The sequence below is a fragment of the Phocoena sinus genome, chromosome 5 (assembly GCF_008692025.1).
Source record: "Phocoena sinus isolate mPhoSin1 chromosome 5, mPhoSin1.pri, whole genome shotgun sequence".
NCBI lineage: Eukaryota > Metazoa > Chordata > Mammalia > Artiodactyla > Phocoenidae > Phocoena > Phocoena sinus.
Genome location: NC_045767.1, coordinates 72,615,529 through 72,629,626, shown reverse-complemented (window position 1 = coordinate 72,629,626; position 14,098 = coordinate 72,615,529). Strand labels below are relative to the sequence as shown.

The window sequence follows — 14,098 nt, the reverse complement described above, 5'->3', positions numbered from 1 at the left end:
GCTGTATTAATAACCACTGAATTTGTCCTAGGACTCATTGAAGGTATATTCCTATTGTTCCTCATTCATTCAGCAAATGCTGAGTGAATATTATGTACCCCTTGCACGTCACGTGAGTCAGATCGGTTTCCTATCCCTGTACATACCCTCAACCACATCAGGAGTTAATAGTGTTAGCACAAAACACATCACCTTCACCCACACCTAGAGTTCTCATCCTTCATTTCTCTTTGGTCCCACCACCATTTTATCTGATCTTTGCAAGACTCCGTACAGGTTTACAGGCATCCACCATACTGCCAGAGTGATTATTTTTTTTAAAAGGTGAATCTGTCACCATGCCCCACCACAGCTTTATAAACCTTTCGGTGGATTCTTACTGATGACATATGAAAAACAGTCCTCCTGAGCAAGGTCCAAAGAGTCCTCCCAGCCTGGGCCTATCCGTTGCACCTGCCATCATCCCCATCCCTGCCCCTGTGGCCTTCTGGCTTTCTCTACCACTGGGCCTTTGCACACATTAGCTTAGTCTGGAAAAGTCCTTTCTTCCCCTCTTTGTCTAATTCAACTCATCCAAACTTTAGCTCAGCTGTAGTCATTTTTTAGGCAAGGCTTCCCTGACCTCCCCAAGTCAGATCCTTTTTTTTTTCCTCCTACCAGGTACCAAGTAGGTCTTACATAGTGCATGGCAGAAGTTTTATACAGGAAATTAATGGCCATCTACCCACTACACTGGAAGTTTTATGAGGGGCAGAGCCCACAGCCATGTGTTTTTCTACGGTAAGTGCAAGGCTGACTCAATTGTAGTTTTCACACTTCAATTCCATAAGCAATACCTGGGGCGCTTATTCAATGCTTCACCTCCATGTAGTGACTCAGTAGAGATAGGGACCTAAGAATCTGCCTTTTTACAAACACCTTACCAAGCCATATGGTTAGAGGCCTTCCCTCTTGCTATAAAGGGTTCTAGAGACTTCAAACTCATTTTCATTTCTTTTTATTCTCCATATTTGTCTACATACAAGCATCCAAGATGTTAACAGACTTACTATATATGGCCTATAAGGTAGTAAGGGTTAACTTAAAAATGGGATGCTTAGAAAATTGGAAGGCTTAATTAGCACCTGGCCCCAATTATGTGGTTTCTGTAACCAAGCAATCAACAGCTCTCAACTCTGATTTCATGAAAACCCCTCACGTCATCCCCCACCCCCATCCCTGCACCGGGAGAACGCTGGTGCCCCGGTCTCAGTCTTTTCTTGGTGCTCAGGTAGAAAGCTTGGTAACCAGGTTAGGAGAATCCCTGTGTTAGATGGCGCCAAACACTGTTTCCACTTACAGAACTGCAAGTCCATAATGACAAAGGCTAAATAAAGCTGCCTCTAACTGAATCTTTAAATACATTTAGGAGGGCTTTTTTTTTTTTTTAAAGTTAACAAATCACCAGCTGAAGTCCACTTGAAGTTATTTAACATCTTAAAGCTGCCCTTAGCCACCCTGTTCCCATCCGTACCTGTGACATCGTGATTAGCAAGTCACCAGCGCTCACAGCCTTTCTCCCTCAGCACCGACTAAACCGAGATCAGCTGTGGGCCATCCATTCTGGGTTCTGACTCTGCGTTACCCATCCCCAAACATCAGAGGTCCCCTCAAACGTCAAGGCCTGGCTCTAGCCTCCACCTGCCCCAGAAGGATGCTCATTTTAATAGATGGCTTTTTATTCAATTTCTTATAGGCATCAGCCCTACAGACCTACAAGTAGTAAACCTCACATGTGAGTCCCTCTACACTTTTCTCTCAAGTGACTAACCTAGTTCAGAGCCTGGTTGCTCTGTAAGCAATGGACAGATATTAAAGTAAAAGGCCCAGACTGTTAAGACAGGCTCTCCTAAATCTTAAGGATTTTACGCAGCGTATCAATTGTTTTGCAATGCTTTTATTTGACAAGCTTTGTCAAATACAGCCTTTCACGAAGTACTTTGAGGGAGCGGCAGAGAGGAGGAAGAGGGGCATGGAAAAAAGCTCACTTGTCTGCTCCACTAGCACACGTTCGGCGGGACCAGGGTTTTGGTTTTTTCACATTCATTTAAATGATATATTTGAAACTGAAAGTGCTGTCACAGGATAAGCGTTTGCCTTTGCATCTCCCACACAGATCTTGACGGTGGGGCCTTTTGGGGTCCACGTGGCGAACTTTTACTGGGCAGGAGCATCTAGTCTGTTTACAATTCTGAAAAAAAAAAAAAAGTGAGAAGTACATACAGAACATAAACGCTTGGTGATGTCCTGGAACTTCAGTTATGTTTCTAGTCCATTCAAATACTAACTGAATGCACGCTCAGCAAAGTCCTGTGCTAATCTTGTTCTGTCTACATCCCTTCCTAGCAAGGAGAAGGATGGGAGGAGTAGAGCATTTTATCACGCAGTCCTGCTCCCAGGTTGCACAGGATTCAATGCTGAATTGTGTGACGTTTCTTTTAAAACAGCTTAAGAGGAAATCTGTCCCTGCCCTTGAAGGGTGGAGAACAACCGAGCAGGAGAGAGAAGTTTAACAACATCGAAGGTGTGAGGCCAGGAACCAAGTAGCAGGCCCGGCACCAGTAGCTAACCTTGGCCCTTCTCCCTGCTCCGAAGGACCGCAAGCTGAGGCAGAAGGCAGAGCGGCAACTGCTGGGCCACGAGCAGAGTAGTTAGAAAGTTCGCTTTCATTGTCAAACTCCTCTCTCCTACTTGAGAATCTACCCTACTCTCCCAAGATCTAGATTCGTCTACGTTTTCCATACTTAATTTCTCTCCACCCACCCTGCGGTGTTCATGCTTCCGGCATCCACCTGGAGCCAAGTGCGTTGATTAGGCTGTGTCTCTGCCGGCAAGTCAAGCTCCACTAGCTGTGTGATTAACAGGCAAGTGTAGTCACTTCTCCCTCTTCGGATGATCAGAGCCCTTTATCACAGTGCAGTGCTCAGTTAACAGTAACAAGCAACCTGTTACCAGTTAACCCCATAAAGCTTAGGGTTAAAGCTAAAGCAGCTTAGGTTGACTTTAAAACAAATCCCTTCCTGAACTCACAGGCAAAATGGAAAGTTTAAAAAACCCGTGCTTTTACTAAATACTTTAACTTGGGTATGTGCTTCATAAAACGCATTTGGGTAAAACCGTCAACCTTTACTACTTCATATTAGTAGAAAGATAATCTGTTTTCTAGGTTTACTTTCTCCTACATTCAGCTGAGTCTCAGGCAAAGCAAACATTCTTCCACACTGCAAGTGAGGCAACAGCTTCTAGAGACGTTCACATGACCGAGGTTTGCAAGAGCAGGAGAAAACTAACACCAAGGCCTTGTTTCCCAGTTAAGCATTATTTCTACAACTCCTTCCAGAAAGAAATCAAAACCTCAGGTCACTGGGAATCTAGGCTCTTTTAGGAAATACATTCAAGAAACTACCTCTAAATCTTCTAATCACTACCCAGTTCAAACACAAAATACAAACATTCAATTTACTTGACAGGTGATATCCTCCACTCGGTAAGGGTTATAAGACTTCTGACATGTTCTGCAAAATTGCTTGTAGTAAACCTGTGATGGGAAAGAGGAAAAACTTAGAGCAAAACCCTCCTGAACCTTTTTGTCAGGATGATGCCAGTTACAGGGCGTTTCTTACCTTGTTAGTGCCCTGTACACACCACACGTAGGCACTTTCCCATCGGATGTTGCAGTCCTTGCAGTGATAGTAGCCATATTTCTGTTCTAAGAACTGAGCAAAAGGATAGCAGAGTTTAACCAACATGACATCTGAATAGCCTTCATCTCAGAAGCTTGGAAAGGATCTGACACTTAAAACTGGCAGCTCCACTCCATATCTTGGAGGAAAGTAGAATCAGGTTCAAGTCCGTCTCCACGACGTAATCATTACGAAAGCTAATGGCTTAATCAAGTAGAAAAGCAAGGGCCCACCAGAATTTATGTACCGGATTATCTTGGTTCATAAAGCAAATTAACAGATTACTAAGCAGGTGTTTTCCCTCAGGCAGGCAAGGGGAAAGCCAAACACATAGAGTTCCTGAACTTTGGGATTCTTTGGGGAGGGCTTCTCTCTGTAGAATAGGTCTGATCTTAGAACACACGTGAATGAAGTGGTTAAACTCAAGAAAAGAAACTAGACTCTGCATCCTAAAGTGATCTTGGGTGAACAGCTTGAAAAAAGTTCTCTATGGGCTTCCCTGGTGGCACAGTGGTTGAGAGTCCGCCTGCCGATGCAGGGAACATGGGTTCGTGCCCTGGTCCGGGAAGATCCCACATGCTGCGGAGCGGCTGGGCCCGTGAGCCATGGCCGCTGGGCCTGCGCTCCGCAACGGGAGGGGCCACAACAGTGAGAGGCCCACGTACCGCAAAAAAAAAAAAAAAAAGTTCTCTATGCTGCTAATTAAGTTTCCACCAAACAGTGGTGCTGGGAATCTAAAACGAATAAGCCATAATTCACACATAATATGAACAAAAGTAGTATTACCTTATTTTTAAGTTCTTCTTCTCAGTGAGAAACAAGTTATAAACAAGTTTTTGGAGTTAGGCCTTTAGAATTGGAAGGAACTTTGGAGGACACTGAGCAGTTTCACAGGTGAGCAAACTGAAGCCCAGGAAGGTAAAGACTCAAGATCACGCACAGCTTGTGCACAAATTTGATTCACTCTGTGTTCCCCCACCCCCACTAGACAGCCCTGGGGAGCCTGGAAGAGACCCCAAAAGGACTCTTCCGGGCCTCTTAATACCTCTCCAGCCTTTCCACTCCCCTGGGTTACAACCCCTCAGTGTGCTCCAGCCCTTCCAGTTTCAGGCAAGTACCAACTGGCCTTCCAAGCCTGCTCCTCTCAGGCAGCAATGCAGCACAGCACAGATGCTCCAGCAGTGCTATTAGATTTCTGAAGAGGGCTGCGTCTTAAGGGCAAGAGAAGATCCTGACTAGGACCCCGGAAGTCAATTGTTAACGGTTTCTAACACACTGAATGAGAAAATGTGAGTGGGATCCTTGGCAACCAACTCCCTTTGCCAGTTAAGTTCACCTTCTGATGTTCGGAGACCCATCCTAGATCATCCAGTGCAGGATCAACACAGGACTACACTCCCGTGGTCAGAGCTTTATACAGCAAACACGCTCGGACTAAGAATGTTAAAAGGGCGTTTCCTCGGCCACCCCTGTGCAACCGGTGTTTTACCATCGCAGCAACACGCAAGCTACACTGGATTGAATTCTGCCGGAGAAAGACGACTTCAGCAGCTGCCGAAAGGCACACAGAAGTGCCCGCGCCTAAGGGAGCGCGCGCCTCCACTTGTCGCGAGCAGCCGCGGGGCGGGGACGGGGACGCGAGCCAGGAGGGCGCACAGCCCTGGGGCTCCCCCGCCGGTTCCCTGGCCGACTCGGGACTCACCTGGAAGCGCAGGCGCTCCTTGCCCGGCTGGGGGCTCCGCGGCGACCACCTCTCGCCCGCGGCGTCCGGGGCGCCGGTCACCGGCGGGGGCTGCTCCCTGCTCGCCGGTACGCCTGCCTGGGCCTCGTCCTCCTCGGACTGCGGCCGTTGGGGCTCCTTCCTCGCCGACCCCTCTCCCTCCTCGGGGCCTCGGGGCCTCGCAGCTGGCGGCCCTCGCTCTCCGTCCGGCGCCCCGGGCCTCTGCTCGGCCGCCGCAGTCTCGGCCCCTTCCAGAAGGGTGGAAAGGCGGCGGGAGGGCACGGGCGAGTACACCGCCACGGTGCGCGGGAAGCGCACGGGCCGCGGGGCGCCGCTCGGCGGGCTGCCCTGCTCGGGGCCCCGGCGGGCCAGCTCCGGGGAGGCCGGGCAGCTGCCGCCCGCGCCCGCCGCGCCCTCGGGCTCAGGGCCGGGCTCGCGGGCCCTGCGCAGCAGCGTACGCCGCCCCAGCGAGCACTGCACGGAGACGTCGCGGCGCGGGTTCACCTGTACAGCCACGTCCCGAATGCTGGTGCGGCCGGGCCGCGGGGCGAGGCCGGGGCCCACCTGCGACAGGAGGGCCATGAGCTGCGCCCGCTGGTAGCTGTGGAAGTACTCGGCGGCCGCTAGCTGCCCGTAGGCTGGGAAAGACGACGAGGCCGCGCCGTCAGAGGAGGAGGAAACGGGAGGGTAGCCGCCGTCCCGGTGCCGCCAGCCTCCCCCGCCCGCCGCTCCCTTGCCCTTGGCGGCGGCCGGGTAGGGGTAGGGGTACGGGTACGAGTAGAGGGCGCACGCCGGGTACATGTAAGCGTCCAGCACCTCGTCCCCCAGAGCAGCCATCAGCGCACCCCTGCCGCTCCTGCCCGCCCCTGCGTCCTAAATAAGCGACCTCCCGGGGGCAGCCGGGCGCGGGCCCCACCCCCGCTGGCCGCGCTGCTCGGCCCCCCGCACCCCCCGCCCCGCCACCGCTGGTGTCCCCGCCGGAGGGGCCCCTGCCAGACTTTCTCGGTGTGGGAACTTTCCACACCCGGAGGTTGGCACAAATACCCTGAGATGATGTGCAAAGAAGGCTTTCTTTGCGAAGCAGAACTGGTCTGTAAGTGAACTAGCTCCAGGTGAAGAGGATACCAGCAGGAGAACCATCACGGCGATTCGCTGAGCCAGGTGCTCCCCAGCCCTGAGTGATAGTCGGCGCCGCCCGGGAAGCTGAGGCGAGGCTGATTGCCTCTGGCTAGTGAGCAAAAATGCGAAGATTTGGGGGAACTGCTTTGGGTCTGATACCTACGATCTCAGATTGTAGGTTATTTCATCATCTCAGGGCTGCCCTGAGAAATCTACGCATTGAACCCTTTCAGTAAGTGCATAGGGAAAGCATTCCAGGGCATCTGTGACTAGGCTAATCGTTTTCTCCCTTTGGAGAACGTACTCCACCCCCGCCGCGCCCCCAACCCCCCACCTCAAACGGTGACCAGGTGGTGCTGCTGAGTACCACGAGGGTCTGATAACTGTTGCTCTTCTCTAGGGTAGACAGTCGCTCTACGGATTTTCCTAACCAAATAAACTTTCCAAAAGAGAAACTGATTTAGGGTGTGTTTACACAAATGCAGAAGACCAAATCAGTCCCCAGCTGAAAGCAAATGCCTTGTCCACTAGAAACATGTTGGCCACTCGTTACAAATAGATACCAGGTCGAGTAATCAAATACGTTAATGTAATTTTTCTCTGATTTGATACAGGTTGGACAATAAAATACTATATTTCATTGTTTAATAGACCTGTTTGGGGATTTTTCTGAATACAGGTCAAATTTTAACAATGTCAAGTATTTATAAGCTGAGCAAGCACACTTTTTTTTTTAACAACAATTACATTAAACTCAATTATGCTTTACAAATATAGCGTGTTTTTACTCATATAAGATAGTGCATCAAAATTCTACATTTCCAAGACCCTGTTTTCTAAGAGTTAACATTTGAAACAATCATAGAAATCGGTAACGATGAAAAACCAAAAAAGCAAATTTGTTCAGGTGGCACCCTAGCAATCCCAGGTGCAAGTTATATTATGACATTGATTTGTAATTTATGAAAACGCTTGGCTAATATACCAATGCAACCTTATGGTGGGCAGATCAAAACTGTTACATGTATAATAATGTGAACCAATTGTTATTCTTTATGTAAACCACAGACACTATCACAGACCATAAACATGAAGTAATATTTCAGCAAGATAAACTCTCTTGTGTATCTCCATATTTAGAGCGAAGTCTGAGTGGTTTCCATCATAATTAAATTATCTGCTTTCAGTGTGCCATAGGAAGTGTCTGCCATTTCCTCTTCTTTTAGTTTCTTATAAGAAATATCTGTGTCTTCATCCTCATCTAGAGGATCTTGCTTGTACAATATTCCACTCCCATACATTTTATATATTAAAACAAAAATCCCTGCTTCTGCAGACTGGAAAAGGGCATAAAGCAAGGGAAACATGTACATACTTCCTATGTTTTGCGGTGGAAAGGCCAGTTTTAGAATGGCGGTACAGAGCTGCACGTTCTGGCTCCCTGTTTCCAGGCACACAGTCCTCTTGCAGTTGGGTGGAAGATGGAAGACAGTAGCTAAGCCATAGCCTGAGGCGTAGCCTGCCAACGGCATAAAAATCGCTACCACATAAACAGCTGCAGGAATACTTGCCAGCAGTTTGGGTCCTAACATAGTGCAGGTCATTATGAAAAGGACCACCAGCGTCATTAGCAGAGACCACAGGGAAACCTAGTAAAAGAACAGGGATAAACAAGCCATCAAAATAAGATAGTTGAAGAGGGATTCAGGCAAGGGGATCCTGGGCTCTTGGAAGAGGAGAGTCATCTAGTCTGACCTCCCACACAGAATGGAGATCTTTGCCATTAAAAGTCTCTGGCAGGGCTTCCCCGGTGGTGCAGTGGTTGAGAGTCCACCTGCCGATGCAGGGGACATGGGTTCGTGCCCCGATCCGGGAAGATCCCACATGCCGCGGAGCGGGAGAGGCCACAACAGTGAGAGGCCCGCGTACCGCAAAAAAAAAAAGTCTCTGACAGAGTATTTCTGAAGATGGGTAGATCACCTCTTCAGGAGGCACCCAGGCCGTGTCAGACAGCTCTAATTGTTTGGCAACCTGTCTTTATGTCTAGTGACCATTTGCCTTCTATAACTGCCAGCCATTGTCTTGGATAGGCCCTCAGGAGCAGCACAGAGCAGACAGACGGCTACTCCTGCAAAACAGCCTCCAGAAGTTTAAAAACCAGTTACGAGGGGAAGGCTACTCTTCTCTGGGGGCAGACTGTCCCAGGCTTTCAGCCTCCATTCCATAACTGTTTTGGAGTCCTGACTGTTCTGAGCATTTGTTTAATTTGTGAATGTGCCTCTTAAAAACAGAGCAGTTAGAATTGAGCCCAAGACACCAGGTATGGTCTGATGAATAGAGTGGACAGATGGACATTGCTTTCCCTGAACAGGACCCAGTGTTTTCCATAAGAAATTAGTTCTGGTTTTACACAGGACATAAAAGCCTATTGACTTATGAAACTGAGTGTCTGATATTTTTAACCTTCAAAATACTTTATAGCTCAGAGAATTGTTAGCAATACCCAAACAATTACCAACTCTTAGATTAGGTAAGAGAAAAGAAAAAAATGTAAACATAAGATGTGAGGAATTCTTTGTAATCCTGCAACTCCCTGCTTTTTCACCTGTTCATGAGAAAACTCCCACATGTAAGTCTCTAACGACTCTTAGGAATTATTATATATAATAGAAGGATTTTAGATAAAAACAATTGACTGTATAAAACAGTGTGTCATCTTGATGTCTGACTGGTACATTTCACTCATGCAAATAAGACAGGCTTGTAAATTGTAAGGTGGAAACCTAAAAATCCTTCTCCTAGTTCTCCTTCAAATCGGTAGCTTTCTTTTTTAATGGGGAAGGGGATTGGGTGGGTGTCTGTGAGGGGGACTACAGATCCAGAACAGTTTAAGTGTTGCTTCTGGTTCCCTAGATATTTTGGAGGATACCCCTTTGGAGTCTATGGGATTGGCATATACTTTATATTCTTCAAAAGATTATTCAAAATTTATCTGGGCTTGTCAAAAAGTCTACCCTAAATGGTGCTGAAGTAATTATTATATAAGATACTCATGTTACAAATGTACAATTAGCAGAAACCAAACTTTTATAAATCAAAACTTATATTAAGTTTCAAAGTGTGTCTACATCAATAGCTTTGAGAGGAAATCTGATTCTTCGTTGTGAAAATATTGGCTCTAACATTTCCTTTGAACCATTTAAAATCATTTGGGTGAACACTGACACTGAATGCTCATTTTAAAGTGTTTGCAAAAGTATAAAGATATTATGAAGTGGATCTTAATGAGTGTGCTGGCTAGGGAATAGGTTCAGCAAAGTTACACTATCTTATTGAATTGTCTGTTATTTAAATATGTTTACCTGTTTTTAGCATGGAAATAGGTTATTTGACTTTCTCTTAGAATTCCCAAGGTTTTATAGTAAATGCCATCACATTAATAGTATTACCTTAATGATCAAGCTTAGTAAGTTCTTAATGATCTCAAGATGATCTATAGATATGTTATGTATAACATATAACAAATATGTATATTTACATGTACATATATCTTTATTACATTCAGAGTATATATATGCTTACAATAGAGCATAATTTTTTTTACTCAAGGCTGGATATATGTACTGAAAAGAGCCCTCTATTTTTCACATTAATAAAAGTTAGCCCCTCTGTATAATCAGATTACTTTGGTATAAGTAAAACACAAAAAACTGTCTTCTTAAATCTACATAATTGAAACATTAGAGTGATCCTTTTTCTCTTCATTGTCTGAAGGAATTTGCATGTACATTTTACACTAATTAGACTAATTCGTTATGTATTTTATTTGATTAACTTCCTAAAATGAGAATCCTGTTCATGATTTATTCTTATTTACTACTACTTTTGAGTTTTCAAAGAAAGTTTAATTTAGAAATATTAAAATTTTTTCTCCAATCAACTATTACAAAATCTCTACTGCTACAAAAAGCATCAATTTTTTAAAATAAAGCAATTTTGGAAATATTGCACAAAATAATAGAAATCCCATTCTTCCACTACCTTTAAAAATGAAATATTGCAATGGGGAAGGGAAAAGAAACACAAATTTAGTAATGTGAATATATTCTGCATTATTTACCCAGGACCTAATTCTATTTTGTGCTTTAAAGCCAATGTTTTGTGTATTCTATTATATTCTACGATGTAATTTTTTTACGATGTAATTTTTAAATTACTTTTTGTCTTATTAGTGTAAACTTACTTTTGGAAAATTAATAAAACATTTTAAAGGAAAGTTCTACAGAGTTTCTCAGAATTAGAGTTCCACTTTTAAAAAGTAGAGTACTGTAATGCATTTCAAAAGTACTGCACAAATCCTATTAATTTTATTTCACCTGCTTTGATTTTTAGTAATACATGACTTCTTAGTGGAAAACATGTTGCCATTTAATTGCACTGTCATCTTTTCCCCCCATGGTCTGTTTCCTCCTATGAATACTGACAGTTCTCTTATGCTGTTTTTAATTAACCTGGTGTCTTAATTAAAGCTATTATTTTTGAAGTTCCAAAAGATGGAACAGAAGTTATATTTGTGGCATAAACTTTTCTTTTTTTTTTTTAAGTTTATCCATGCAAGGGCTACCCAGTCCTTTTCTTCCTTACTTCTCTTTCCCAAACTTCTCACTGTTTCAGCCATGGGTCAGAGACCAAGGACTCTCTACGTGTGTTAAGTATGCAAAGTGAAGAGTGACCTTACCTTCACAATGTAGTCAGCCACCCGGTTGTATTTGTAGCGAATGAAGACGCCCAAACCAATAGGGATGAGAGTGCTGCAGAGAGTCAGGATCACTGTCCCTATGGGCAGTAACTGCACCAGAGGAGTGTTGATCCAAGCCCGGCTGTAGATCCACAGGCACAGTGGCATCAAGACCAGGGCCAGGAGCGTGGAAGAGATGGTCATGATGATGCTGCAGAAAAGGGAATGGACAGAAGTCGGAATGGGCTTTGAGCCAAAGAGCCTTGCTTGAACATTGGGTAGAAGAAAACGGGAGAGACTGCAAGTCCCCCCGCTTGAAGTCAGGGAAGAACCTGCTTCATCCCAGGAGAGCACCAAGAGAGCAGCATGGCTAAGCCCAACTGAAACGTGAACTCCAGGCAGGAGAAGAAAAATCTCAGGGCTGCTGCCCTCTGCTTTATACAGCCTAGTGAGCTGGTTACAGTCTGGATGACTGTGAGAGCCAGGAACATTTTTGTTTTCTTTTTAATCCTCCAAAGCACCCTGTGAGGCATGGTAAAGCTGCTGAATACTACTTGTTGGATTAACCTCAATTATATTGTCTTATATATGAGATTACTTTCTTTATTGGAGCCAATAGTCCTATTTTGCTTTTACATTTCCCGTGAGTCCTGGCTTCAGACTTCCCAGTTTCCTTTGTCTTCCGGGGCCTGCAAACCTGCACTGACAGCCCAACACTCAGGGAGGGTGGGGAGGCAGTTGTGGATGAGACCCCAAGACCCTCAGAGCACCTCTGTCCCCGTCTAGATCTTCTCCCCTCCAACCCTACCTCTTCATGTTTGCCTGGACTTCCAAAGCCCGGGCATCCCCATCATCTCCAGTTTCTTCTCCCCTCTTCCGCGCCTCATTCTAACCGCCTCTCCTTCCTCCCTCCTTGGTCTTGAACGCATGGCTGTACACGCGGTTGACTGGGAGAAGAGAGATGCCTACCGGACAGCAGCTCCGTACCTGAGGTTCATGTCGCCGTCAACCAGCAGGGACATCAGGTTGGAGAGATTCCCGCCGGGACAGCAGCCACATAGGAGCACCGCCACGGCGGCCGACCCGTCCAAGGAGAAGGTGAGCGCCAACAGGAAGGCCAGCAGCGGCAAGAAGCCGAACTGGCAGACCGCGGCCAGCAGCGCGCCCACCGGCCGACGGACGTGCGCCCCGAAGTGGTTCATGTCCACCGTGCAGCCCAGGCCCAGCATGGTGATGCATAGGGCGGCGCCCACAAACACGTTCAGCCCGTGGTTCAGCGGCGTGTCCCAGAATGGGGGCTCGTGGGCGGCCTCGGGCTGAGCGAACAGGGTAGGGCTCGGGCCGGCGGCGCCACCCGCGAAGCAGCCGGCCGTCGGCGTCAGGGTCGGAGTGGGGCCGGGGCTGAAACTGACGCCGGGCCCCGGCGCGACACTGAGCCCAGGGCTGGGGCCGGCGCTGGAGGCGGGCGCCATGGGGGTGTCTGGGCCGGGGCTCAGGCTGGTGGCGTTGGGTGACAAGGTGTAGTTGTCCGGCTGCAGCGAGGACGCGCCGAAGAGCAGGGTGGCGTTGCCGGTGCCGTCCATGGCGCTTCGGCGGGAGGCTGCGAGTCTGGCTCCTGCCCGCCCTGCGTATTTCTCTGCCCTCCCGCCGCGCGCGACTCTGCGCCTTCGGTCGCCACCGCCGTCCGTCTGTCTGTCCGCCCGTCCGCACCCGCCAAACGGCAGCCGGTGGCAAGGCTGTGCTACGCGCGGCTGACGTCCGGGACAACGGGTCGGTGCTCGGCTGGGGGTCGGCCGAAGGCCGCTGGCTGGCACTTAAGAAAGCGCAGCCCCCGAGGGTGAACCCAATCGCTGGGCCCCCGCGCCCGCAGGCGCCGCCCCCGCCGCCGAGTCCCCTCCTTTTAATCACCAGTAAGTGGTTCTGTTAGAGTGTAGCCAGGGGCGGAACAAAGACCTGACAAAGGACAAGAAGAAGAAAAAACTGTGCCTGGCTGCTGACCAAGTTCTCTGATGGGCTGTGCCTCTTTGATAATGAAATCTGGAAAGCCAGACATACAGAGAGAGAGAGAGAGAGAGAGAGAGAGAGAGAGAGGAGTTTGTCTATGGACGCACATACATCATACACACTGTTCAAAGAGCCTGCAACCGCTAGCATCCCGAGGGGTGCCTGATTTAATAGGAGCCGCTCTCTGGTAGTAAGACACAATATCTGGTTTAAACTTACAATTTTTAAATAAGATTTTTGTGTTCCAACTTAAAGTAAAAAGTAATAATATTGGTGGGGTTTGAGCCAGGTCTTGTGCATGTGTGTGTGCATTATTTCATTTGATTTTCTCACAGCAGAGCCGTGGGAGAGATACTGTTAGCTCGATTTTTCCACACCAGGAATCCAAGACACAGGGAAATCTCAACCTCATCAGCCAAACCCAGAAGCAGCTGGCTCAGTGTGCACCGCGAATATGGTATTAAAGCGTGCATTGAAGAGCTCTGCTAAGTACAGTCTCCGTGAAAAATGTGTTATTTGGGAAGTTATTGGCAGATGGGGAGAGGCTACTTCAGTGGCCATAGATTTATGAAGTGTTTTGAGTACAGCCCTGGCCTTAGGATTAAAGGACTGAAGACAAATAAAGTTGTGAGATTCCCTGCTTCAGACAGCTTTATCCCCAAACAAATCAAATGCAGAGTTCTTGGAAATGTTGACTCAACAACTTTATGGGAGTCTCTAGATGCATCTACAAAGGAAAGGGACTTCTATTCATACCAAGGAGGCAGAGCCATTGGAGAAGGCTGTGACCATAAA

General features: G+C 47.4%; 2 protein-coding genes across 2 annotated transcripts; both read right to left on the bottom strand.

Annotated features, from left to right (window-relative positions):
* Positions 1 to 1,922: 1,922 nt before the first annotated feature.
* On the bottom strand, positions 1,923 to 6,279 carry ZAR1 (zygote arrest 1). The gene is made up of 4 exons (XM_032632947.1): positions 5,425 to 6,279; positions 3,663 to 3,755; positions 3,503 to 3,577; positions 1,923 to 2,230 (listed from the first exon to the last, which is right to left on the bottom strand). The coding sequence occupies exons 1-4, from the start codon at positions 6,277 to 6,279 to the stop codon at positions 2,087 to 2,089; spliced, it is 1,167 nt and encodes a 388-aa protein (XP_032488838.1). The 3' UTR covers positions 1,923 to 2,086.
* Positions 6,280 to 7,697: 1,418 nt separating this feature from the next.
* On the bottom strand, positions 7,698 to 12,928 carry SLC10A4 (solute carrier family 10 member 4). The gene is made up of 3 exons (XM_032632946.1): positions 12,287 to 12,928; positions 11,300 to 11,510; positions 7,698 to 8,210 (listed from the first exon to the last, which is right to left on the bottom strand). The coding sequence occupies exons 1-3, from the start codon at positions 12,880 to 12,882 to the stop codon at positions 7,698 to 7,700; spliced, it is 1,320 nt and encodes a 439-aa protein (XP_032488837.1). The 5' UTR covers positions 12,883 to 12,928.
* Positions 12,929 to 14,098: the final 1,170 nt, after the last annotated feature.